This window comes from Pan paniscus, chromosome 3 (assembly GCF_029289425.2).
Source record: "Pan paniscus chromosome 3, NHGRI_mPanPan1-v2.0_pri, whole genome shotgun sequence".
In the NCBI taxonomy this organism is placed as follows: domain Eukaryota; kingdom Metazoa; phylum Chordata; class Mammalia; order Primates; family Hominidae; genus Pan; species Pan paniscus.
Genome location: NC_073252.2, coordinates 86,262,715 through 86,289,942, shown reverse-complemented (window position 1 = coordinate 86,289,942; position 27,228 = coordinate 86,262,715). Strand labels below are relative to the sequence as shown.

The 27,228-nt window shown below is 40.1% G+C and overlaps 1 protein-coding gene and 1 non-coding gene across 3 annotated transcripts; both read left to right on the top strand.

The window, feature by feature from the left end:
* On the top strand, window positions 1-27,228 carry PPM1K (protein phosphatase, Mg2+/Mn2+ dependent 1K). 2 transcript variants are annotated; one of them, XM_003811277.5, is made up of 7 exons: window positions 1-670; window positions 6,423-6,921; window positions 7,822-7,922; window positions 16,157-16,322; window positions 16,729-16,873; window positions 19,713-19,847; window positions 22,119-27,228. In XM_003811277.5, the coding sequence occupies exons 2-7, from the start codon at window positions 6,482-6,484 to the stop codon at window positions 22,248-22,250; spliced, it is 1,119 nt and encodes a 372-aa protein (XP_003811325.1). In that variant the 5' UTR covers window positions 1-670; window positions 6,423-6,481; the 3' UTR covers window positions 22,251-27,228. The 2 variants fall into 2 exon arrangements, with proteins under 2 accessions (XP_003811325.1, XP_008961904.1); XM_008963656.6 differs by lacking the exon at window positions 1-670 and adding an exon at window positions 754-1,295.
* Window positions 9,757-9,860, top strand: LOC112439655 (U6 spliceosomal RNA). The gene has a single exon (XR_003027910.3). It is a non-coding gene; the product is annotated as a U6 spliceosomal RNA (small nuclear RNA).

Genomic DNA, 27,228 nt, shown 5'->3' with positions numbered 1-27,228 from the left:
AGATCACAAGATACCTGTTCAGCCACGAAGAAGACTGCACTGTGCACTGCTTTTCAAAGACATGGCAGTGAAATCAGATGCCTTTCAAATTCTAAGCCTAAGCAGTATTGGCATTCCGTTCTCGGTTTCCTGGCTGTCACAACCACAGTCCCTTAGCCCGAAGCGAAACCCCCTCCGCGCTCCGCCCGCTGGCTAGGTACCAAGTCTCGCGGCCCCACCCACCGCGCAAGCGCGCCCCCTCTTTGGCTGGGGCGCTAACCTCGGGAGGGCGGGGCGCCGCCGCGAGCCACCACTGGCACAGGGTGACGTCGCTCCGCCGCGCAGCTGGAAGCCTGCGAAGTCAAATAGCAGCCGCGGGGAGGCTCGTTCCCATCGGCATCTGTGACTGGCTGCGATCGAGGGCCCGGGCGGCCGGCCAGCCGTCTCGCCGAGTGCCGACTGGCCGGATCTGCTGTCAGTCAGCGGGAACAGACTTCTCCCTCTCCATCTGGTCAACTGCGGGAGAAAAATTTTCGAGAATTTCCAGCAGGCAAGGCAGTGGCCGCTTTGACTGCTTGCTTCGGAGATCCGAGACGACGGAGAAGGCACTCTTATTTACCGACCAAGAAAGCTCCTCCCCCGTCCTCCGTTAGCTAATGAAAACATTTTTCAGGGACGTAGCCATCCAGAGGTAAGAGCCTAGAGAGTGCAATTCATTTATTTCTGCTAACCATGTATGCTGTTCTTCATTGGCGGTCGCGGAATGGAGAGTAAACGGAGAAGGGTTTCCCGGGAGGGCGAAGGGGAGACGTCGGTTTCCGTTCCCCCGCCCCCCGAGTCGGCGCTTGGCCGGCGGCCTCTCGGAGTTCTCAGAGCGCCGCTTTCTTCCCTTTGGAGGTCGTGAGCAGCTCGTCGGGGTGGGGCGGGGCCCAGCTGGGCTGCCTGCGCCCCGGGCGGCGGGTTTCCAGCCCAGACTGCGCTCGGCCTTGAATGTGGCCGCAGGCTGGAGGGCCGGCGCGGCGCGAGGCGGGCAGGGTGGGTGGACTGGAGACCCTTGCCCGAGGCCCCGGAAGCGAGGATGCTGCAGGGTGGGTGCCGCGTTGCCTCCCGGGCGAGGGAAACGTGGCGACAACGGGCTCGGTACGCCCAGAGGGAGGTTGGGAGGCGGAGGCCTGGCGGCAGAAGGTGCCGAGGGAGCCCAGCTATTTGCGAGGCTTCGCAGGCAGGCGGGCGTGTGTTCTTCCCACCGTGTGTCACCCTGGCCACCCGCCTGTCAGGGCCAGCGAGCCGAGGCCAGGATCCTGAGCTGTACCCAGGTGAGCATTTCAGGAGGTCCGGCATCGAGAAGGATGCACAGCCCCGGCTGGTTTTGATCCGAAGACTTGGGTTTTACTTTGCGCAGGGAGCGCTGTAGTACTCAAGGCATTGTAGCTGGTGATGTCTTTTTCAGCAGCCGCTTTCTGTACATGAGAGAATTCACCGGATGTGACAGAGGCTCCAGGTGGAAATAGCCAGGGAATTTGCAGTCTCAAAAGCTCCACGGGCTTTTCTGAGCCTCCCACTGTTAACGTGCAGCAAGGCCTCATCGGTTCTTTCCGTCAGGGCGGAGGAATGAGGCTGTCCTTCGGTTTCAGAATGAGCGACTAAAGTGACAGATTACAATGACGATGAAAAAGAGCAATGAGACCGGTAGCAATGGCTCACGCCTGTGATCACAGCACTTTGGAAGGCCAAAGCGGGCTTGAGCCCAGGAGTTCGAGACCAGCCTGGGCAACACAGCGAAACCTCGGCTCTACAAAACATACAAAAATTACCCGGGCGTGGTGGCATGTGCCTGTGGTCCCAACCCCGGAGGCTGAGGTGGGAGGATCTCTTGAGCCTGGGTGGTCGAGGCTGCAGTGAGCCGAGATCGCACCACTGCACTCCAGCCTGAGCGACAGAGCAAGACCCTGTCTCAGAAAGAAAAAGAAAAACAGCCATGGTTTGTGGTGTTCTGGTTAGGCAGCTGTGGCAGGAAGAAGAGCAGCACGTGCGTGTGTGTGTGTCTGATAAAATACCTTAGTTACAATATTTGAGTAGTGAGTTCTCGCTAATGATTTTTTCTTGCAACCTTAGTCATTACTACTGATCACCCAGGCAAATTCCTTGACTGCAATCCTTAGAGACGAGGAAAGAAGAGAGGAGAGTGGCTGGTGACATACTAGACTGTGAAGGAAAGTTCTTAAAGGCATTATAAAGTTACAGGTTTGGGATATAGTTTGTGGCTTGTATGCATATTTACTAACGTGTCTTAAAAGATATCTATGGGAATAGAATACTGAGTACTTTTCACTGCTCACATTTCACACTTTTTTCCAGTCACACATCTGAACATAGACATATTCACATTAAACCTAAGGGGAGTCCTTTGGAGTTTTTATTGTTGTTTTCTTTTTTCCCCTCAGGTAAAGCAGTAAATTTTCTTTCCCTTCCTCCTAGCAAGGTATTGATAAAGAAGGTATTGGGGTCCCAATTAGCTGAAATACATTCTGGAAATTTCCATACTATTTGAATTTACTGGGATGCCTTAATTGATTTTCTAAAAAGGTCGATAGGTAAATATTTGGTTTAAGAATATTTAAAAGGGCTGTGTTCTCATTGTGGAAGTTGTAGATACCTAAATGCCACTTCATAATGGGCAGATAGGAATGCTTCCTTAAAATATTTCTTCTAGAGGGATAAAATCTAAGCAGGTTTCAGAACTTTGGAACTCCTGAATAATTTTGGCATGTGCTTAAACTGCCCTTTTGACCTGCTTTTAACATACAAGAACAGTTTAACTCAAATCCAGTGCACCTTCCTGCCAGAGAAAGTGCTTTCCTTTTGGATGACTTGACTTCCAAAGATTGAATATAATGGTAAAATGGTTTATAAAAATAAACTAGCCATGTTTTCCGATCAAAAAATTGACCTAAATCTCCCCTGCTTAAAAAGATTCCTTCTCTCTCTTAGTTTGTGGAATAATGAACTCATCCCAATTTTTAATTGCTGAACTGACAAAAGACAATCCTTAGGTGTTTGCTAATTTGTTCTCCACTCTTTTTGTTGTAGAGAACACTGATTGCTTTTTTTTTTTCTTAAGGTTTTTGTTTTTCACATCACAAGTTCTACTCCCCTTGCCTTGCTGGTCAAAGCATAGTCATTCCCATGGGCATCGGCAGAGCTGTGGGGTCTATGATGGCAGATCCCAATTGTGGAGCTCTGGAGGAGGAAACTTTTCTTAATGTGCAGGTTTAATTCAAAGTTGTTATTTACTTTGGGAACTCCAGCTGCCTTTGAATTGTTTCTTAGGGAATATGGAGGGGATTGATATGTTTAGTTACATTGCAGATGGAAAAGGACATGGAGCCAGTTCGTAACATCTCTTGTTTACCTAAGCGATGCCGACCTGTTTTTTTGTTTGTTTGTTTTTTATAAACTAGCTATATATCTGGGTCACATTTCATCTCTGCCAATAATATGCCTTAAAGTAGGTGTTTTCCTATGACTGCCTGCTTTCTGAGATGATTATAGAAACAATACACGAGGAAGGATGCCAGGTTGATGATTGATTTTAAAATACGCAGGTTTTTAGCCTTACAGAAACTGCTCAATTTGCATTTTATCTCATTTCTTAAAAATGTTTCCAGTGGATATTTGTTCTGTGTGAGAATGCAGTTCTATTTTATTATTTTAAAAAAAAATTGGGGGGAGGATAAAGAGGAGATAAAACGGCAAGAATATACCAGAAGAGCTGCAGAAAAACTTTAATATTTATTTATTTGTAATTCCAGAACTCTGGTTTAAAGTAGGTGCATGACTGCAAAGTAGCTCAAGGCCGAATATGGCATATATACTTTCAGACCGAAGCCAAAAGAATAGTATTTTGCTAATCTCAAGTTAACTCTTCAAATACAAATATTTTCTAATAATTGTATTTCTTTAAAGTTCTTTTTTTTTTCTATATGATATAAAGCTGCTGTGGGAATTATCTCCAAATAATTAGTACTTCCATTACCTGGTAGATTGTATTGTAGTTTGAAGTCTCAATTCATCACCTATAATTAACATAATTGGTTTTAAAAATTTTTTTTAACACACCATTGCTGGCTTGAATCCATAATTGTTGCTGAATAAAATCTAACTCTCAATTAGAAGCAAAAGAACAAACATCTCTTGCAATGGAATGTGTTATTTCTCTCTCTCGCTCTCTCTCTCTTTTTTTAAATAGACAGTGTCTTGCTCCATTGCTCAGGCTGGAGTGCAGTGGTGTGATCTTAGCTCACTGCAACCTCTGCCTCCCAGGCTCAAGCAATCTGTCCACCTCATTTTTGTACTTTTTGTAGAGACAGGGTTTCACCAGGGTAGTCTCAAACTCCTGGGCTCAAGCAGTCCTCCCACCTCAGCCCCCTTAGTAGCTGGAACTACAGGCATGCGGAACCACGCCTGACTAATTTTTGTATTTTTAGTGGAGACAGGGTTTTGCAAAGTTGCCCACTGGTCTCCAACTCTTGGCCTCAAGTGATTTGCCTACCTCGGCCTCTCAAAGTGCTGGGATTACAGGTGTGAGCCACCGGGTCCGGCCATGTTAATTCTCTTTGATAACCAGAGATGCTGTGTCTCTGCCACTCTCCAACCCCCCAACAATGTTGTCTTACAAAGAAATGAATTTCAGCCTTCTATGCAGGATCTTGGCCAAAAGGCCAAGAAGGGATGACTTCCTAAGTCTTTGATGATACATTACTTGTTTTGGTGGCCATCTTTATTCTAAATTCTGTGACGGCAGAGCTCATATTTTTTTTAATTGCTTAAATATCTAAAGATTGAGGCCAGTCTCTGTGGCGCATGCCTGTAATTCCAATACTTTGGGAGGCTGAGGTGGGAGGATCACTTGAAGCCAGGAGTTCAAGAGCAGACTGGGCAACAAAGTGAGAACCCATCTCTACAAGAAATTAAAACAAATAAACACCTAAGGATGTTCTTTGGAAGCTCATTCTTTCTTTTGACTGTTTTACCCACCGAAAGAAGTAATGGCCTTCCCTATACATAGCTAGACTGATTTCCAAAAATTCACTTGAAAGTAATTGTTTGAAATCTGTAGTGCATTTTCTCATAACCGCACTCAAGCTGGGTTTCATTTGTGTATGTTTATACCTTTTGGAAAGATACATTTTTTCAAGTTCATTTTTTATTGTGAAATAATTTAAACATACGATTGAGAATAATATGCTATCTGTAGACCATCCACCAACATCATCAAACCTTAGTATTCTGCCATCTTTTCAAGTTGATTTTAAAAGAATAAAGTAATAGAACAAAATCCTATGGAGACAAATTTTTTATTTGTGTGGAAAATTCCCAGAAACAGCTCTACCTGCAGTGGGGTAGGAGTTCCCCTGGGTAACACCCTGTAATGCCAAGAGAGGTTTTAGGATTGAGTTTCAGGGTGGAGTCCAGAAATGGGGGTGTAAAGTAATCGTTTCAAAGAAGTGTAGTCTCAAGTGTCGTTGGGTTGTTAGGGTTGGGGAAAGGAGAGCTGCAGCTGTGAATGTAAATACATAGATCACTCGTTCAGAAATCAGGGCTGCTTGTCACAAATGCAGTGCTGCCAGGTTCCTGAGATCATACCCACACACCCTCCTAGTGAGAGAGTCTACTAGGATGGGGAGCATCAAAACTGGCTTATCTTTGTGCCTCTGGGGTGTTTGCACACCAATTTATATTTACCATAGTAATATAGTATGTAAAGCTTAGTAGGTTAAGAAATGTTAAAATAAAACTTAGATTTATCCTAGATTATGTTTTTGTTAAAACTTGGTCGTTCTTTGGAAACAGAACTATTTTAAGTATTCTATTAGCCTGTTATTTTTTCCTGAAGAGACTTTGTTGCTATTGTTAATATTTATCCCTACCTTTTCTTTAAAGCAATAGAGTTAATGAAGGGAAGTATATTTATTTATACCTATATTCTGTGTTCTTGCTACTAGAAGTGTAACTTGGGGACCAGCAGCTTCTGTATCACCAGGGTGTTGGTTAGAAATGCAGAGTGACTCCACCCCATAGCCACTGGGTCAGAACGTGCATTTTAACAAGTGATTGCAGGTTCAAGTTTAAGAGATACATGTTCTGTGTATGTGCACACTGTTAAATTTTTATAGAATTTAAATGCTGTGAATGCGGTAGGAAAATCGATTCATTTTTGATCCACTGTTCTTAGAAGTAGGCTATTGGATGCCTACCCAATATATAACATAAATATATGTATTTTCTGTCAAATCCTTTATGAGCTTCGTTTTTGGTAATATTTGATGACATATCAGTTATATTCAAAATTTCTGATGGTCTCTCTCTCTCTGTCTCTCTCCCTCTCCTCCTCTGCCCCTCTCTCCCTCTGTCCCCTGTGACTTGCATCATTTTTCTTGAAGACATTCCATTATTGTTCCATTGACCTTTCCCTCATCACTGAGTCCTTTGGAGCTGAGTTATGTCAACAGCTGCCTTAATTACTTTGGTCAGAAGTGGTGGGAACCAGGTGAGAAGGAGAGTGCTGCTAAGCTCCCGCCTGCTGCAGGACGACAGGCGGGTGACACCCACGTGCCACAGCTCCACTTCAGAGCCTAGGTGTTCTCGGTTTGACCCAGATGGTAGTGGGAGTCCAGCTACTTGGGACAATTTTGGGATCTGGGATAACCGCATTGATGAGCCAATTCTGCTGCCACCCAGCATTAAGTATGGCAAGCCAATTCCCAAAATCAGCTTGGAAAATGTGGGGTGCGCCTCACAGATTGGCAAACGGAAAGAGAATGAAGATCGGTTTGACTTCGCTCAGCTGACAGATGAGGTCCTGTACTTTGCAGTGTATGATGGACACGGTGGACCTGCAGCAGCTGATTTCTGTCATACCCACATGGAGAAATGTATTATGTATGTACAATGACTTTCACTCCTGACTTTGCAGTTCCTATACTTCCTACTTAAACTTTCACCCTTTGGCTGAGGCTTCCAGGGTAAACATAGTTACTTGAGTGGTTGCATGCTGCTGCTTCACGAATGAGCAGTAGTTTAAGTGTGCCATTTATTACTTACGGTTATCACAATTTCAGAAATGCATGTTTTAACAACTCCCCTGGGGAAAGCATTAACCAAAATCTATAGCACTTAATTTGTGATCATTTTAAGTGAAGTGGCATAATGTACATGAGATAACCTATGAGAAGCATTTACTCCCATCAGTGTAGGACAGATAAGTGCTTCAGTAAATGGTAATTACTCTTTCAAGTGGTGTGAATAGCTTTGAATACCTGACTTGTTGAAAATAGCTTTGGATGATTGGCATTAGTGTGGAAAAATGCATTTAATGCGGGCATTTTGGAGCTCTTCCGTTTATTTACTTCAACTAGTATTAATGCATTTTTGAGGATCACATTACTGCTAAAATTGAAAGAGGGAGAACATGTGATGGAGTTACGACCATGTGACTATTTTTGACTTCCCAGTGACCATTTCTTGACTTCCTGTGTATACCGCATTCCACGAAAGAACTCACAATAGGAAGGAACTCTCGACCTCTCAGGGTTGTGGTAGTGAGGATCAATTCTTCAAGGACAAGGACTTGGACTTTCATTGTTGTGCCCTTAAAAGCTTATCACAGTGCCTGATACTTAGTGGATTCTCAATAGGTATTCCTTAGCCAGTAAGTCTTCAGCATTTGACAGGAAAATCCTGAGGCCCATTGTGTGGAATGACTGCTAGCTAGAGTAACAGTGAGGAGAAAAACCTATTGTAAAATGATTGTTTAAGGCTCTTTTTTTCCTCCCCACAAAGGGATTTGCTTCCTAAGGAGAAGAACTTGGAAACTCTGTTGACCTTGGCTTTTCTAGAAATAGATAAAGCCTTTTCGAGTCATGCCCGCCTGTCTGCTGATGGTATGTAAAACTATCACATTCCTTGGGTCCTAGGGAGTACATGGGGTGGGGGAGGAGTAAAAAGGAAACAATTTAAGTCCTTTTGGGGGAGGGGATTTTAATGGACAATTGTTTGTAAGGATTTATGTAGAAATGAGTTTATATGAAGAATCACATTAAATGCTGTTGGGAACTCCAATTAATGTTAATACCTCACTTTTAAATGAAATATATTGGAGAATTTTTCAGAAAGAGAAGCCCCGAAACAGTTCTGATGTTGTACTTTAGTTTTTAAAAGATTTTAAAAATGTTTAATCTGTTTGCTCATTTTATGGACAAAATGTCCATACTATGAGTTTTGTTTTGGGTTTTTGGTTTTTTTTTAGATGGATCTGGTGACCAAGTGCTGAAATACACTACAGGGTAATCACATCTAGCGAGGACAGTCATTGTCCAACAAGAAAAAAATTGCAAATAGGTCCTAAATAGAAAAAGACAATGGTTAATATGCACTAATTTGTATAACTAGAAGGAAAATATTTTTCTGTCACTTCTTAAAAAGCTCAATCTTGCAGCTTTTCTCTGGTAACTAGTGACATTTTCAGCATAAGGGCATGCTAGCTGAATTTAAAATTTTGTGTACTGTATGTCCTTAAATTTTGAAAGTGAAATGTTTCTGGTTTTGACTAAATTTATCAAAACCATTTCACGAAAATTCAGCAAACGTTTTCTAGTTAGCTAGTCCCAAATCTTTTGCTGTTAAAGTTAACCCTGAAAATTTCTGTACCAGCCAAATGAATGTGTGCATGTAACCTTGTAAATGATTTGAAAATGAATCATGCAATAATCTTGATCTGTATTTGGTTCATCCTTTTCTTAAAAAAAAGAAAGAAACCAAGTGCACCACAGAAATGTCATTTGCACAGTCTTCAGTTGGAATACATAAGGATAGAGATTGTTTGCATTTCACAGTGAAGGAACTGAAGATTAGAGTGGTAAAGGTCAGTTCAGAGTTAGGGCTGGGATTTTCCTGACCACCAGCATTCTCTCTCTTCTCTCATGAGGAGAGGAGAAGGTAACTCTGGGATGGCTCTATTTACCATCTTGAGATGTTTTCCTGAGCTTTTTTTGAGAACCTTACTATCACACTCCTCAGGAAAGCATTACAGTCCACTCTCTTCAGGGATATGTTTTCCAGTTTGTAGATCATTTAGGCCCATTTTCTTTTCTTTCATTCCTTTGGAATTTTTCTTTTTCCTTTCAACTGGACCCTTACCTTTAAGAAGACAGAAGTTGAAAGAGGTAAACTTTATGCATAAGACTTAGCTCTTGTTCCAAATAGTTAAAACACATGAAGGAAAAGAGGAAATGAAATATTTTCTTATGGTTTTATTTTTATTACTTCCTGAATTTTGGTATGCTCTTATTTCATAATAACTGAGTTGGCTGTGCATCTGGCTATGTCTCACACTACGATATTTGTTGACTCTAGTGCCGGTGGTGTGCCCCAGCTGTTCTGTAAATAGCTGCAGCTTACTGGGCAAGGTTTTTGGATGAGAATGTCCAAATTTATCCCAGGCATGTGACCACCAACCAAAAACATTGACCTTCTCAATGCCATCAGCCTCTTTTAAAAGTATTTAGTCAATGTAGATGCTTAAACCAATCGGTGATTGACTTGATGTAAAATATGACAGGACTTCTTTTATTATTGAATGAAGTATAACTCAACAGAATTTTGAACTTAAAGAATTTAATTAACTTGCCTATCTTAAAAGAAACTTTCTAAAGACACCTTTGTCACAAAAGCATTAAACAGTTGTATAAAGAAATTAATCACAAAAATGTAATTCATATGCTTACTTCAGCAGCACATACACTAAAATTGGAATGATACAGAGATCAGCATGGTCCTTGTGCAAGGATGGCACACAAATGCATGAAGAGTTCCATATTTTTTATTCTTACTAAAATTAATTCATTTGTAATAAAGAAATTAAAATGCATTATTTAATTTAATTCCTCTATCATATACTTTGAAGTAATGATCCCAGAACATTCTTAAGATATTTTAAAATGTATTTTTCATATAATGGTAATTTGTTTGAAAGTATAATGGAGCAAGACAAGATGATGCTCTTAGTGTGTACTAAAAGAAAAGGTCTATTATAATATTGTTATTAAATCTTATTTTGTTATTAAATTTGTTATTTGTTATTAAAATCTTATTTTGTATATATTCTTATCGGTCTGTGTTTTTTAAAAATTAGTGTTTTGAGAACATTTAAAAATTTTATTCTTAATAAGTTGTCAGAGCCTTCAAAGATGGCAAAAATTGTCTTTTGATATTTAGGGCCTATTTTATCAAATACATTAAAGCCACTAAAGATAGAATGCCATATGTTGTGTAACTGTTCAGTTTATGGATTTTCTAAAATGTCATTTTAAATTTCAAAGTTATTATTTAAGTTTAAAACTTTAGTTTTTAGTAAGAACTGAAGCAGTATCAGTATTATAAGAGTGGATAATATTCTTTTCGGCCTATGTATATAGATAGAACCAGTGCCAGTGAAACAAAATTTTGTAGTAAGTGCAGTTTACTCTCTCCAGTTTCTTTCATCTTTTCTCTTTTAGTATTAACCCCTTTCCCCTCTTCTTGAACCCTTCCTGTGAGGTGAAGGACTGTGGCTTATTCATTTTTGAATCTCCAGTGTGCAGCACCCTGCATAGAACCTGGCAGGTACTCAATAATTATTTGGATTGAACTGAGATCTCCACGCTGACTCTTTCTCACTGAAGTTACTGTAATTTTTTCTTTGATTATCATATAGCTGATTTAATCAAATTATTATAAAATGTTTGCATTTTAATGAGCTGTCACTCCTGGGTGGATTTGAATTTTAGTTAGCAGACACCTGAAAAAGGCTTAAACCATAGAAGTGAATTACTAATGGTGAGATTTTAGGTATAAAAGAGAGGCGTGCCGCTCAGTCCTACTGAAGCAGCATTGCTCGTCTGGCGTAATACTTGAGTTTCATTGTCTCATGCCAAGGAAATCAAGGACGAGGACACACAAGGAGTGAGGTTAAGAGTGGAGACTTAATAAGTGAAAGAAAGAGAAAAGCTCTCTCCTGCAAAAAGAGGGGTCCCAAACAGCTTTCTAGTCCATGGTGAAGTGCAGGAGGCTTTATGGATGAACTTGAGGAGGCAGTGTCTGATTTACATAGGGCACGAAAGATTGGTTGGACCAGATGTGCCATTCGCATAGCACACGAAAAACTGATTAGGCCTAGGTGTGCAATTTGCAGAGCATTCAAGAATCTGGCCACCCCCACCCTAATCTTTTATTATGCAGATGGGTTCTCTACCTGGCCAGCGCCATGTTGCCCATTTCTTTACACATGGTGACAAAGAAAAGGGAAGATGGAACATATTGAACATGCTTGGCCCCAGGTAGCCCTTTTCTTTTCTTTTTTTTTTTTTTTTGAGACAGTTTTGCTCTAGTCTCCCAGGCTAGAGTGCAATGGTGCAATTTCAGCTCACTGCAACCTCCACCTCCCAGGTTCAAGTGATTCCCCTGCCTCAGCCTCCCGAGTACCTGGGATTACAGGCGCCTGCCACCATGCCTACCTAATTTTTGTATTTTTAGTAGAGGCGGGGTTTCGCCATGTTGGTCAGGCTGGTCTCTAACTCCCGACCTTGGGTGATCTGTCTGCCTTGGCCTCCCAAAGTGCTGGGATTACAGGCGTGAGCCATTGTGCCCAGCCCAGGTAGTACTTTTCTATTGGCACAGCTGCTGGCATTCACCTGTGCAAGCTTCCAGCTTGCTTATTTATGTTTGCAGCTCAATTTTTCAGGTTGCTCTTTGTTAGAAAAGAAATGGTTTGGAGGCTGCTTTTTGTTAAAAGGGAAGCCTTGCCACGGACTCCTTTACCCTCACTATCTGCCTACATAATTTATTTCTAGCTCCTGTATCGATACCATATTAACTTTCTTAAGTGAAATTAAAACATTCTTATCTCCTCTCAACTTCAGTTCCAAAGCTGTTACAGCTACATAAAGAACTTCAAATTATCTTACTAACATTTAAAATATTTACTGTTGAATGGCATTGCTGTTGCCCGAGCAAGTTCACACTCAAGTTCCACTTAGTGAGAGCTCTTTTCTGCCCGGCATGTGCAAGTTCAGCATGGGCAAGAGACTTTTATGTGCATTCAGTCCTTTCAGAAATGAGACGATGCCAACCACAGACACAGCATGTCCTGGATGACTGATCTGTAAAATATAATAAAAGCCTATTGTTTGAGTAGAATAAAATAAAATAATTTACTGTTGTAGCTGGGGATATTTTGAAAAGAATAAAATCAAAATGCCACTTATCAAGAAATGGCAAGAACAAGATTCCCTTGCCCTTAAGAAATTGTCAGCTATTTTTATTGCTTTTTTGTTAATGCATTTACAACCTGTCCTTAGTTATCAGTAGCAAATTTCATCACCATCTTTTAATTTTTTTATTCAATTTATACCAATAATGTCTACTTTTACAATTAATAAAAGCAGCCGGTAAATCCGGATGATATCCCACCAGTCCGTTGTTTATAAAGAGATAGCCACTTAGAACAAACTAGATGGTAGAAAATTAGGTTATAATTCTATATTTCCTATAAGCTCTTCAGAGTGTTTCCAGATTGCTTAAACTTTGAAAGCAACAAAGCTCCGAAAGGGACAAATGGAACAAAAAGAGAAGCCTTGCTCAGACATTCAGAGTGGGGGACATTGATGGCATTATGAGTCTCACCAGAAACTTTTATGTTCTTCATATCCTGTGACCTCTTTATGGAAGAATTAAACTACAAAAGAACCAGGGCTGTAAACACAGCCTTTTTGAATCCCCTATGCCGGGACAGCCAAAAGAAAAAAAAAGAGAGCATTGATGAGATGTTCTTACCGTGCTGCTACTGCTTCAGCTCATTACTTTGATTTTGGTGTTCATGAGTCATGAGTCTAGAACACACATTTTTAATAAATATTGAAACTGTATTGGTTTATACATAGTATTATTTACACAATTGAGTAATTACTAGGGGTCATTATACTTTGAAAAGTATAGCTTTTGCTCTTTATGTTGGCATTCACAATCTTGATCATTTTTCTTTTGATGTGTCAGCCTGCAACACTGGGGGAAAGAGAGAGCTGCAGAAATACCCATTTTGTGAATTATACAAAATTATAAACATGAGTCTCGCTAGCCTTTATTTAAGCAATGAATTTAAATTAATCATTCTACTCAAAAATGCCTTATAGGTACTAAGTCTCTGCATTAAGCACCATTAACAAATGCATTACTCCATGTATCTTGTATAGCGGGTGCTTTGATTCCTTCTTGATATATATTTAAGTCCCAGTAATTTGGTGGTATACTGCAGTTTACATCCTGCTTGTCAGATACAAATTCTTCCATGCTGTAACTGTAGATTTACCTTTATATTCTTGAGACAATTCTGATATTGCTACCAAACAAATTTACAGTGCATTTTTTCTAACTCAGTAAAGGTAGTGATTTACTGTGTTTAAGACCAATTATTTCAGTGAATGTGTATATGCGTGAGTGTTTTTGTGAGTGTGTTAAATGTAGGTCTGTGTCACCATTTATGTGTCTTGGTACAGATACTTTTTTATATAGTTTTTTCAACCTTAGAAACCACAAAATTAAGAAAGAAGTGTTACCCTGTGATGAAAAAATAGGCTCAACTACAAAATACCATCAACTGGAACAAACTGAGTTTTGGAATAATTGATTTGGCATCTCCTGGAATATTATATAATTTGCTAGTTAAATTTTCACCAAAATAAAAAACCCTTCCCTTATTTTGCAGCTCTTTCTCTGCTCTCCCCTGTGTTGCAGGTTTGTAATGTTTGAGCACAATTCCTGGGTGAAATTCGTATTTGCCTCTGTGCGTGTTATTTGTGGCAGAGAACTGTGCCTGGTCAGCAGCTCTAGACCTGGAGCCCGTGGACAGTATATGCGGGGCTTCAGTGGAAAGAGAGATCTGCTTAATTTTGTCCCAGGTGAAGGAGTCCAGCGGTTCCTATCCTGGACTACGGGAAGGTTCCCACATCTCTTTGTCCCATTAGTTGAGATGACTTGCAGTAGAAATTGTCCAGTGAGTGTTAAGAACTTATTGAAAGATGTCTTAGTTTTCTAGTTTTGTTGTTAGGCAAAAAGTGAGAATTTTTACTTCCATGTTAAATGTTAAATGAAAATGAATGCTGATTTAATATTTACATTCTTAAATGCTTAGCAAATCAGAATTGACAGTTAGTTTTGAAGCCTTTCCTATAAATCCTGGGATTTTGGAACTGTGAAGTTGGGTTGGTAAAAACTCAAAGTCTTAAAATTCCTAGGTGACAGAGCCATAAATTACAAGCCTAAATAACTAAACTTCTACTTATGAAATTTTAACTCTTTTACTGTGGCCAATAATAAACCATTTTTAAGAAAACTATTGTAGATGGTTTAAACAAATGGAAGGAATATTAAATTCCCGGGACAGGTAGCATCTGAATAAATGCCGTGTTCCCTTATCTGGCTCTTTAAATCGTTTGAAATATCATAGTTAGTCAAACTGTAAAGATTCCACTGTTTCATAGTCGTTTGGGTAATTTAAAGTTACGAGTTAACATTTGTAATATAAATATCACTGATACTTATGCTAAAACATTTATGTTACATGGTGGACAAATATATCTTTCAACATTGCAGAAATATTACATTGGCACGACAGTTCCAAAATCAAGAGAAAAATGGAAAGATAGTGCAACTATAAATGTTATTTCTCAAGAAAGTTCAGCATGACTATAAAAGATTAAGTAGCGTTTGTTCATGCTTTTCCATCTTACTTTTCTGATTAAAGCAGGCATTTTAATATACTGATTGGAAAAATCTATTTATGTATATATCTCCTTCCAATGCATTACTGATGAAGTTTTCAAAATTATCTTTTTGGGGAAAAAAAAAACTTGGAAAGATTGAGTCTTAATCAGTCAAATTAGTAGCACTTCGTTTTTCCTAAATCTACCTTTAAAATCAAAGTCATCTTTGGAATGTTGTAAAGAGTTAACAGTGTTACTAAAGGCAATACCTGCTTTAAATAAGTTATCTTTTCCGATTTCTTCCACTTTGTTTTATTTTTTAGCCCATAATTTCACAATATTCTCACTTTTGACAAGGCTCAATGCAAATTAACAATTTTTAACAAGTGGTAAAGAACTTAGGGCAGACACTGTTAGAGGAAATCAAAGGAAGATGCAGAAATGCAGTCTGAGTTGGATGGAGGAAACGGTGACCTCAAGCCCAGTAACAATGAATTTTATTTGTTATTAGAGAAAATTCAGATTTGTGGGATGCTCTGGGCCCAAACAGGACCCCAAGAGTTGCAGCTGGCAGTACTGCCCTGCGTTTGAAGACTACTTCTTTGTATTACAACGTTCTGGAGTTAGGAGTGTTAACTACACCAAGTTTATGAGAAGCTAGAATGAACTTCATTCTCCACCTCCCCTCCCCCAGATTTTCTGCTCCTGTAATGACGGTTGTAACTTTGTTTCACGTCTAGGGAGGACAAAGATAAACAGAAAAGAATGTGAGCCTGTAACCATTTTAGGATTTTTTTGGTGAACATTTATAAAATTAAAACAGTTTTAGAAGCATACAGGGGTAGAATATGCAAATGGTATACCCTTGGCATGTCTCACTTAGCCTACTAACTGATAATATGTTCACAGGATAGGAGTGAAAAATGGAAGAGAAAACCTTCTAAATCCATAGACTATAGAAAAGTCAGCTTGCCTCCATGGGCTCAAGTAGACCTAAGTCATCCCACCATCATAGCCAACCTAATTAAATTTTAATACTTTCAGTCTGGACACCAGATATCCATGAAGGTGTTGTTATAAGTTCAAGTCAGCTCTACTTGATATGAATAGAGGCCATTTGTAGATAGTGATGCAGTGTTTGCCAAATAAGGTTAGCAACCTTTCCGTTTGCATGGAGACTTGTTACTGAATTAAATACTTGTTTCTCTGCATGCTGTTACTTACATAGTTCATTTGCATTTTATTTGCTTAGCTCTAGTTAAATTAGAATGATATATTCCAGCATTAGTTTATCATGCTTGTGTTTTATTTTGTAATAAAAATTCCATATCCAATCATTTGACTGTCACTAACTTGTACTCTTTTTTTCATAATACTTGTAGCAACTCTTCTGACCTCTGGGACTACTGCAACAGTAGCCCTATTGCGAGATGGTATTGAACTGGTTGTAGCCAGTGTTGGGGACAGCCGGGCTATTTTGTGTAGAAAAGGAAAACCCATGAAGCTGACCATTGACCATACTCCAGAAAGAAAAGATGAAAAAGAAAGGTACTACCACCACTGATCCATCATATCATTCTATGTAGATGATGTTTTTAGTTCATAATAGTTTTTAAACTGATGTCATGGTTAAGTTTAACAGTGACTTGGTTTTCTTTTTGTTTTTTTGAGACAGAGTCTCACTCTGTCGCCCAGGCTGGAGTGCAGTGGCACAATCTTGGCTCACTGCAAGCTCCACCTCCCGGGTTCACACCATTCTCCTGCCTCAGCCTCCTGAGTAGCTGGGACTACAGGCGCCCGCCAACACGCTCGGCTAATTTTTTGTTTTTTAGTAGAGATGGGGTTTCACCGTGTTAGCCAGGATGGTCTCGATCTCCTGACCTCGTGATCTGCCCTCCTTGGCCTCCCAAAGGGTTTTCTACATATCACACCATTGTCATTTAACTTTTAACAGGATCAAGAAATGTGGTGGTTTTGTAGCTTGGAATAGTTTGGGGCAGCCTCACGTAAATGGCAGGCTTGCAATGACAAGAAGTATTGGAGATTTGGACCTTAAGACCAGTGGTGTCATAGCAGAACCTGAAACTAAGAGGATTAAGGTAAGAAAGGACCTGCAAACACTTGATAAACCTGCAGAGAGTGAATGTAGGATTGTCTCTGCTGCACCTTTCTTGGAAGCCTTAACTGAAGCCAAAATGATTTTTAAAAGGGAGTAATTTATGGAAGGATAAAAAAACTTTTCAGGTAAAATAAGATGCTACTATTCTGGCCTAATTTATTGTAGAGGACAAAACAATTCTCTTTTTCCCCCTTTTTAGGTTCTTAGTTGAGACACTTCCTTGAAAATAAAAGTCAGATTAACTACAACAACAACAAACAAACAAGCAGACATTTGCACGTGCTGAACCCATTGTACGGGAAAGGCCTCAGTTAAAAGTATTTCTCTTTCAAGGCAGTGGCTTAGGGGCTTTGCTTAAATTGTATTTAAATAGCCATAGATCCTGCATAGTGACAAGATAAAGAAGAGAACAGTTTCAGTCTTTTAAAAGTCAGGAAAATGTGGAGAGATAGTAAAACCTGTTCCCAGATTTCTCTGGTGCCTGCTGGTTCCTTCTCTGGGCCGATAAACAAGTGCTGTCTCCAGTAAAGAAGGATTGATGTCCTGCCACCAGGCAAGTAGAGGCTGAGGAAGTGTACCCCTGCCTTTTCAGTGACTTGACTTTAGCAATCCTCAATATTTCGGGGAGAAATATTTTGGCTTCCCTCAGTTTGAAGTGTTAGGTTTTTGTTTCACCCCAGCTATGGAATTCTCCTGGTGAAATGGTCCTGCTGTTCTTCCTCACCTGCACCCAATCAGCCAGCATCACCTGCACTCAATCATGCAGCATCACCTGCACCCAGTCATCCAGCATCACCTGCACACAATCAGCATCACCTGCATCCAATCAGCCAGCATCACCTGCACCCAAGCAATCAGCATCACCTGCACCCAGTCAGCCAGCATCACCTGCACCCAATCAGCCAGCATCACCCACACCCAATCAGCCAGCATCACCTGCACCCAATCAGCCAGCATCACCTGCACCCAATCAATCAGCATCACTTGCACCCAATCAGCCAGCATCATCTGCACCCAATCAGCCAGCATCACCTGCACCCAATCAGCCAGCATCACCTGCACCCAATCAGCATCACCTGCATCCAATCAGCATCACCTGCATCCAGTCAGCCAGCATCACCTGCACCCAATCAGCCAGCATCACCTGTACCCAGTCAGCATCACCTGCACCCAATCAGCAGCAGCTGCACCCAGTCAACCAGCACCACCTGCACCCAATCAGCATCACCTGCACACAGTCAGCCAGCATCACCTGCACCCAATCAGCCAGCATCACCTGCACCCAATCAGCCCACATCGCCTGCACCCAGTCATCTAGCATCACCTGCACCCAGTCATCCAGCATCACCTGCACCCAATCGGCCAGCATCACCTGCATCCAGTCAGCCAGCATCACCTGCACCCAATCAGCATCACCTGCACCCAGTCAGCCAACATCACCTGCACCCAGTCAGCCAGCATCACCTGCACCCAATCAGCTAGCATCACCTGCACGCAGTCAATCAGCATCACCTGCACCCAATCAGCATCACCTGCACCCAATCAATCAGCATCACCTGCACCCAATCAGCCAGCATCACCTCCACTTGGAAGCTGCCCCAACTTCCCTTTTCCACCAAGCCAAATAATCGCCCACCTCTACTTCTGTGGCATTCTTTGCATGCTACTAATCAGTGTCCTCATTGTCCTGAACTGCCCCCCAACACACCCAGTCCATGAGCTGACAGTTCTCTAAAACTCCTGAGCCACTATAGTCCCTAGCACAGTATAGTGTAGGCTTCCAAAACTGGCAGCAAACACTTGTTAATTAATTGCATGAAGGGTTTCAAGTCTATAGATATCCCACATCGTGTGTTATAGATATCCCACTTCATTTTATCTAACAGATACTTAGGCAGAGTTTACTATGTGCTGGGCTCTGTTCAAAATAAGTACTACTATCCCCATTTTTCAAGGAAAATCTAAAGCATACAGAGGTCAATGCACCTCTGCTCACCCAGCCAGATAATAGAGGCAGGATTCAAATCCTAGAAGCCTGGCCTTAGAGACAGCACTCATAACCATTACATTGAGCTACCTCTCACCATTGGGCTATCTGGATTCTCCCTTTGTGATGTTAAATTATGGAATTAAATCAAGATATCTTGAAGGGTGTTTGCTAAATTGTTAGGCGTGATTACCTCTGGTGATGGGATTTCAGAGGATTGCAACTTCTTTACTCTTTACTTTTAACTACTATTTATATTTTACTAACTAAATATTAGCTTTATCCTTGTTGGTTAATTCTAAATGTTACTACTTTTGCCCAACAGGTAGGCTTTACATTTTCACTGTTTGCCTATGTATTGGTCTGTTCTCACACTGCTAATAAAGATATACTTGAGACTGGGTAATTTATAAAGGAAAGGGGTTTAATGGGCTCACAGTTCCACATGGCTGGAGAGGCCACACAATCATGGTGGAAGGTGAAACAGGAGCAAAGTCATGTCTTATATGGTGGCAGGCAAGAGAGCATGTTCAGGGGAACTACCCTTTATAAAACCATCAGATCTTGTGAGACTTCACTATTATGAAAACGGCATGGGAAAGACCCACCGCCATGATTCAGTTACCTCCTACCAGGTCCCTCCCACAACACATGGGAATTATGGTAGCTATAATTCAATATGAGATTTGGGTGGGGACACAGCCAAACCATATCAGCTTACAAGCCGTTACACAGATGACCGCTTAGCAAAACAGATAAAATCTTTGAATTAGCGAGATTGTGCTAAGGCAGAGTCTAGCTTATAATCATAGGCATTTGGTTCTGATTGCAGTTACATCATGCTGATGACAGCTTCCTGGTCCTCACCACAGATGGAATTAACTTCATGGTGAATAGTCAAGAGATTTGTGACTTTGTCAATCAGTGCCATGATCCCAACGAAGCAGCCCATGCGGTGACTGAACAGGTGACCCAGAGCTTCTGCCTGAAAAGTCCCAAGGAGAAGGAAGGAAAGGACAGTCCAGGCATTGTGTTTTAGCTTTTGAGTGTTGCAGTGAATTTTACGCTTGATTCCATAATATTTCCAATTATAAAATTTTTATTTCCCCAAGTTAAAATTTTAATATGCCAAGGAAATGTGCTTTGTTTATTCTTTGGCTTTGTATATACCTTGAAATGATAGTAACAGCAATAGTAAATTATAATAGTAAACTAATATTCACTTGCTATGTGTCAGACAATATTCATATGTATTAGCTCATTACCGTATGTATTGTACAGTATGTACAATTACATATATTGTAATCATCACATTAACCCTATTAGGTTGGAGCTATTATTGTCCTTTTTCACAGATGAGGAAAACAGGTACAGAGGCTACAGAGTTAATCACTGAAGGCCATAAAACTATTAAATTGCAGAACTGGACTTCAAACCCAGACAACTAGGTTCCCAAGTCCAACCACTTGACCGTTAAACTAGAGTGCTCCAAGCAAATATCCAATTTGAGGATATAGCATAGTCACCTTCTGGTTATTCAGAATGGGTGTGTGGAGAAGATAAACCAAAATACCAAAAGGCATAGGGATGAGGTTGTGTGTCAGTCAGAACTAAAATTAAAAGAAAGCTGGGTAATATCCAGTAAAGAAAACATAAACTATGCTTCGTATTATTTAAAATATTAGAGGCATGTTTTAATTCAGCAGCTATTTTTGCATTTCCCAAATTAAGATAATAGACCTTACTTTAAAAGTATTATTTGCTTAGATGGGCAAACATGATTATAATATATGAATTGTTCATTTGGTTACTGCCTTCACCCGTGCTAAACAGGGTATTCATGAAATTGAGGAAATAGGCCCAATTTCATAGATGAACACTTCTTTCCTAATTTCAACTGCCTGTCTGGCAGATATTTGCATTCTAATTCACAAAGGTAATGAAATTTGTAATGAATGCATAGTGTTCCATTTTATTCTTATACATAATTCATTTAACAGTTCCTCTGGTCAAGAAATTTAGTTTATGTTTATTTTTTCCATACTATAGAGGAAGCCCTGTAATAAACATTCTGATGTCTATTTGTGCATATCTGTTTCCTTCAGGAAATAGGTTTCATTCTTAGGAATAGTATCCAGGTGTGGTGGCATGCATGTATAGTCCCAGCTATGAGGGAGGATGAGGTGGGAGGATTGCTTGAGCCCTTAGAAATAAAATCTTTAGGCCAGGTTTGGTGGCTTAGACCTGTAATCCCAGCACTTTGGGAGGCTGAGATGGGAAGATTGCCTGAGCCCAGGAGTTCAAGACCAGCTTGGGCAACATGGCGAGACCCAGTCTGTACAAAAAAAAATTTTTTTTACTTAGCTGGGCATGGTGGTACATGCCTGTGGTGTCAGCTACTTGGAAGGCTAAGGTAGGAAGATCACCTGAGTCTGGGAGGTCAAGGCTGCAGTGAGCCGAGATCGTGCCACTGCACTCCAGCCTGGGTGGCAGAATAAGACCCTGTCTCAATAAATAAATAAAATTTCTAGATGAAAGAATACACAATGTTCTAGAGCTTTTAATAAGTTTGCCAAATTATCCTCCAGAAATACTATACCAGTTTACACTAGCATGTTCTACAGTTTGTTTTTCCAAATTCTTACCATATTTTTTTTCTTACCAATTCGATAGATGGAAAAATCAAATTTTAGTGTAGAAATTTTTATCTTTTTTCTTTGTTGGTGGAGTTAGCTATTTGCATAGGCTTATTAGCCATTTGTATTTCTCTTACGATTATGGCTAGTTTTTTTGTCTTTCAATTTCCAAGGTTTTTATTCCATTAGGGTAAATTTCCCTAAAGGGAATTGAATTCCTGGTAAGAGCTAACAATTATCAAGTCCTCACCGTGTGTTACTCCCTACGCTGAATGCTTTACAGGTATCTTCATTTTCAGGAGCTGCATACCAATGCCCCTTTGTCCACTGGTGTTTCTGTTGCCAAAATTGCTACAGCAGAATATAGTTAATATGGTTGTTTTGGGTCATCTGTTATTCCGTGTGCAATTTAATAATCCTTGTGGGCATTAATACAGGGTGAAAATCACAAACCATTGTGAAATAAGTAGGTTAGTAACTGCACATAAGACCAGTTTGGCTTTCTAGGGGAAGGGTATTTCCAAGGGAAGGAAAGGCTGATTTCTCTTTGTATAGACTGTGATTTCCAATGTTTTTCTCTTTCTTCCTGCCAAACCTTGCAGGCAATACAGTACGGTACTGAGGATAACAGTACTGCAGTAGTAGTGCCTTTTGGTGCCTGGGGAAAATATAAGAACTCTGAAATCAACTTCTCATTCAGCAGAAGCTTTGCCTCCAGTGGACGATGGGCCTGATTACCAGCTGGGACTTAGAGTTTCTGTGCAACAGCTTTTCACTGAGCATGTCAAGAAACTGATAAGATCAAAAAGGTCTCCTAACTCACTAGATCAGCGCACAAGTCAGTGTAAACCACTTAGGTAGTAGTTTTTTCATAAATGCTCATCATATTTATGTTCAGCTGCACATGTTCAATATAAATATATGTGTAGTGAAGCTACTGTGAGTCTTTAAATGGAAAGAGCAAATGAGAAGTGGTTTGGATACACTTGATGAGAGATGAGAGTGTCACATTAATAATTTTTAAGACTCTTAGGCAGCTGTGGGTTTCTTTTGATCATTTTTGTTCTTTATTCATTTGAACACGTTTTTGAAGTTCTTCAAAACTAGTCAGTTTGAATTTTGACAGCTATTCAATATGTGATCTCCAAGTTTAAAAAAATTTTTTTCCAGACTTCCCTAATCCTAAAATGCGAGTTTTTATTTTTAATAACTGTACCAAGGAATAAGTATGAAAACAGTTCTCTGTTACCATATTTTGTATTCTGGACCACTTACTGGTGAAAGCAACCATGCAAAAGAAATTAATTTGGCCAGGCACAGTGGCTCATGCCTGTAATCCCAGCACTTTGGGAGGCCAAGGTGGGTAGATCATCTGAGGTCAGGAATTCAAGACCAGCCTGGCCAACATGGTGAAACCCCGTCTCTAGTAAAAATCCAAAAAAAAAAAAAAAAAAAAAAATTGGCTGGGCGTGGTGGCAGACACCTGTAATCCCAGCTACTCGGGAGGCTGAGGAAGGAGGAATCACTTGAACCCAGGAGACGGGGGTTGCAGTGAGCTGAGATCATGCCATTGCACTCCAGCCTGGGCAGCAAGAGCGAAAAACTCCATCTCAAAAAAAAAAAAAAAAAAGAAAGAAAAGAAATTAATTCAGATGATGTGACATTACTAAATTGTATACATATTTATAAATGTGTATTTCAGCTGTCTCATCAGCCCTCCCCTCCATTCATTTCTATTTTTCTGTAGTTAAGAATACTGTAAAAATGTGACTATTCCTTAATATCAGAAAAGAATGCACAGGCTGAGTCTTCCGGTCAAAAGTTAAATACTGATGGAATCAAGTATTTTGTATGAAGTTCTCATTTGTTATCTCTAATGCTATTTTGTGTTTTGCATATAGTATTATAGTATGTGTATATCACTTTTTGTATAGAGTAAGCAATTGAATAATTTGTTAGTAAAAATAATACCACATTGACTGATACTGCTATAGACATAGCTTGAGTTTTATGTCTCCTTTTTGCTCATTTTCTAAGACTTAGGAGAAAGAATAAATCTAAAATGACCATTAAAACATTCTCCATTTCAGCTTGCTATGTAACTTAGGAAGTATAAAACTATACTTCTCTTTATCTGCATGTAAGTTTGCTGTTAAAATGTGAATTTCTAAATGTGTATTTGGAATTATTTCCGTAGTTTATTTCTGCAAACTATGTAAATTTGTTTTATGTGTGAGTATCTGTACATATGTATATTTTGGAGTAATATAAAATTAAAGGGAACAATCTTGCATAGCTCTTTCACCAGTTTTAAATTATTGATATGTTATTTTTAAGGACTCTTGACAAACTAGGGGCAATTTTCTTATAGTGGAGACCCAGTGATAATCAGCAGATGAGGAAATAGGTTAAAAATTGCTATATGGCAATTTGTATATAAAGTAATAGGATGTGAGAAAAATACTGAATCTTAAGAATGACATGGAATTCTGTGGCAGAAACAAAAGAAAAAGTTGATGTAGTATATACCTTCAACTGTGTTTTGAGTTGACTTTTTTTTTTTCTTTAAGCTTTGGGTAAAAATGTATGAGGAGGGAGAGGGCCCAATATAAATATTTACATCTTCTTACCTTTTTGGAAATGGAAGAAGATAAATCTTGAGTTTTTCTGCCTATATTAATCAGGAATTGCCCTTTGAAAAAAGTGCTAAATAAATATTTTGATTTTTTTTTCAAGGGAAGTTAGGTGAAAGAAGGAAAAACATCACAGGAAAGACTGTTAACATTCTGTTTGTTGTCTGAGAGGTGAGGAACAAAAGGGAGGCAACTAAAGCGGGAAACCATCTTGCTTTTTCTAATCTGTTCTTGGAACAGAAATGTGGAAGCTACCTTTAGGAACATGGAGAATTTCCAAACCAACAGGCAAAGGAAAACTAACGCACAAAAATGACATTCTGAAGATGCAGGTTTCAGCCAGGCGCGGTGGCTCAAGCCTGTAATCCTAGCACTTTGGGAGGCCAAGGCAGGTGGATCACCTGAGGTCAAGAGTTAGAGACCAGCCTGGCCAACATGGTGAAACCTCATCTTGACCAAAAAATGCAAAAATTAGCCAGGCGTGGTGGTGGGTGCCTGTAATCCCAGCTACTGGGGAGGCTGAGGAAGGAGAATTGCTTGAACCTGGGAGGTGGAGGTTGCAGTGAGTCGAGATCGTGCCATTGCACTCCAGCCTGGACAGCAGAGCAAAAACTCCATCTCAGATGAATAAATAAACAAATACGCAGGTTTCATTTTTGTTTTGAATGCTTTACATTACTATTCCTATCTTTTACTTTAAAAACTAAGATTAGGAGTGATGTTGTCAAGTTCAAAGGCATGAGGGTGATTGATGGATTGAGGTAGATAGCCAAGTTTGTCTGTTTTTGTTTTTTGTAGTTACAGAGTCTCACTTTGTTGTCCAGGCTGAAGTGCAGTGGTGCAATCATAGCTCACTGAGATTGCCAGGTTCGACAAAGAGGAATTTATAGGATGGGGATATAGGGTAGACTTGACTCTGCTTTATCCGGGAAAGCTTTTAAAACTCTGAGCCAGTTAACTTTGAGTAAGCATAAAACATACTGTACTGGTGTTTGTATTTTTCATGCCACAATATTAAAATGGAATTTTAAATGTAGATTATTATAATCTATAAAAGATAAGTATGCATGTATTAGGATACTGGAAAATATGCAAATCGTAGTAAAAAAAAGGGACTGCTCTAGTTTTTCAGTTATAACTGAATTTGCCATGTGGGTATAGGTATAGTGTAAATTACGTTAATGTAGTAAAACATCAATTGTGGTTGGGTTTGTCTTTCATTTATGTGTAGTATAGAAATTACCTTTCTATTATGTGTTGCCAAACTATTTGCCACCATCTATTTGGTGAAATATTCATTGTCATTGTGATTTTCCACAAGTATAAGTTCTTAAGTACCTTTATAGATTCAGAAGTAAATGCTGTCTTGTTCTCCATCAGCTGTTCATTTGTTACAGATTTTGTATTTCTTTTTTTTTTTTTTTGAGATGGAGTCTCACTCTGTCACACAGGCTGGAGTACAGTGGTGCGGTCTCGACTCCCTGCAACCTCTGCCTCCCGGGTTCAAACGATTCTTCTGCCTCAGCCTCCTGAGTAGCTGAGACAACAGGCGCGTGCCACCACCCCTGGCTAATTTTTGTATTTTTTTTCTTTTTTTTTTTTTTGAGAAGGAGTCTCTCTCTGTCACCCAGACTGGAGTGCAGTGGCACGATCTCGGCTCACTGCAAGCTCCGCCTCCTGGGTTCACGCCATTCTCCTGCCTCAGCCTCCCGAGTAGCTGGAATTACAGGCGTCCGCCACCGTGCCCGGCTAATTTTTTTGTATTTTTAGTAGAGATGGGGTTTTGCCATATTGGCCAGGCTGGTCTCAAACTCCTGACCTCAAGTGATCCACCCACCTCGGCCTCCCAAAGTGCTGGGATTACAGGCATGAGCCACCGCACCTGGCCAGATCTTTGTATGTCTTAAGTGTTTCAAAGTTTTAAGCATTTTTCTGGGGGGATGTCCATTTTGGAGGGATCCATTTTGATCCTTTGTACTCTATAATGTGAACTTTCCCCTGTTCCAACACTTAAAAGAGAATTATTAGCACATAATCTACAAGATGGAATTTTTTTTTTTCTTGAGACAGAGTCTCGCTCTGTCGCCAGGCTGGAGTGCAGTGGCGCGATCTCGGCTCACTGCAACCTCTGCCTCCTGGGTTTAAGCGATTCTCCTGCCTCAGCCTCTGGAGTAGCTGGGACTACTCGTGCATGCCACCACGCCCAGCTAATTTTTTTATTTTTAGTAGAGACGGGGTTTCACCATATTGGCCAGGATGGTCTCGATCTCTTGACCTCGTGATCCACCTGCCTCGGCCTCCCAAATTGCTGGGATTACAGCACTGTGCCCAGCTAGGAAATTATTTTTTAAGTGAAATTTTATTTTTATTTTTTTTAGGATTTTGGTAGAGAATGAGTAGGCCTACTCATCAATATCAAACAGGACATTTAGTTTCTTTCCTTAGAACAGACATAAATTTAATTTCATGGTAATATGATAATAAGAAAATGCTTCTATTTTTCTTTAGCACCTCCATGGTTCTCATATACCCATGTCTGTAAAAAGTGACTTGAGAATTTTGTTGGGTTACATTTTATTGTATTTATTAGATTCGCTTATATAGATGACTTAGGCAGAAATAAAGTCATGTCTTTAGAAGGTGAACAAGCCAACTTGTGATGGCCTGCCTTTTGCTTTTGGCATTTGGGATGAGAACAATTGACTCTCCCATTGGTTGTTAGATAGTTGAAATGGTGTGTTGGTGGTCATACTTAGTGTTCTAGGCTGTGAAATCATGGAGTTCTTCCACTTCCAAGAATGACTCATTTGCTGTTGGATTCTAGTACAGAATTTAGCAGCCTGATGTGTCCCCAAACTGAATTAATTTCTACTGAAGTGCCCTTGTGTACATTTGTTTTGTAATTTACCGAAGTACTACCTGAGTGTATAATGACTCCTGCAGTGAGTTAATGTAATTGCTGCTTTGACCATTGTTTTAAATCTGTGTACTAGAGTAACTGTGAGCAGAATGAAATCACATTATCTCAGTGTTCAAAATATCATTCTAATAAAGTACATGCATTAAACAATTTTAAAAA

Excerpts from the sequence above, each read along its gene's own strand:
- PPM1K (XM_003811277.5), top strand. The coding sequence starts at position 6,482 with ATGTCAACAGCTGCCTTAATTACTTTGGTCAGAAGTGGTGGGAACCAG. Across the intron at positions 7,923-16,156 it reads TGCCCGCCTGTCTGCTGATG|CAACTCTTCTGACCTCTGGG; the intron begins GTATGTAAAACT and ends TAATACTTGTAG. Across the intron at positions 16,323-16,728 it reads AGAAAAGATGAAAAAGAAAG|GATCAAGAAATGTGGTGGTT; the intron begins GTACTACCACCA and ends AACTTTTAACAG.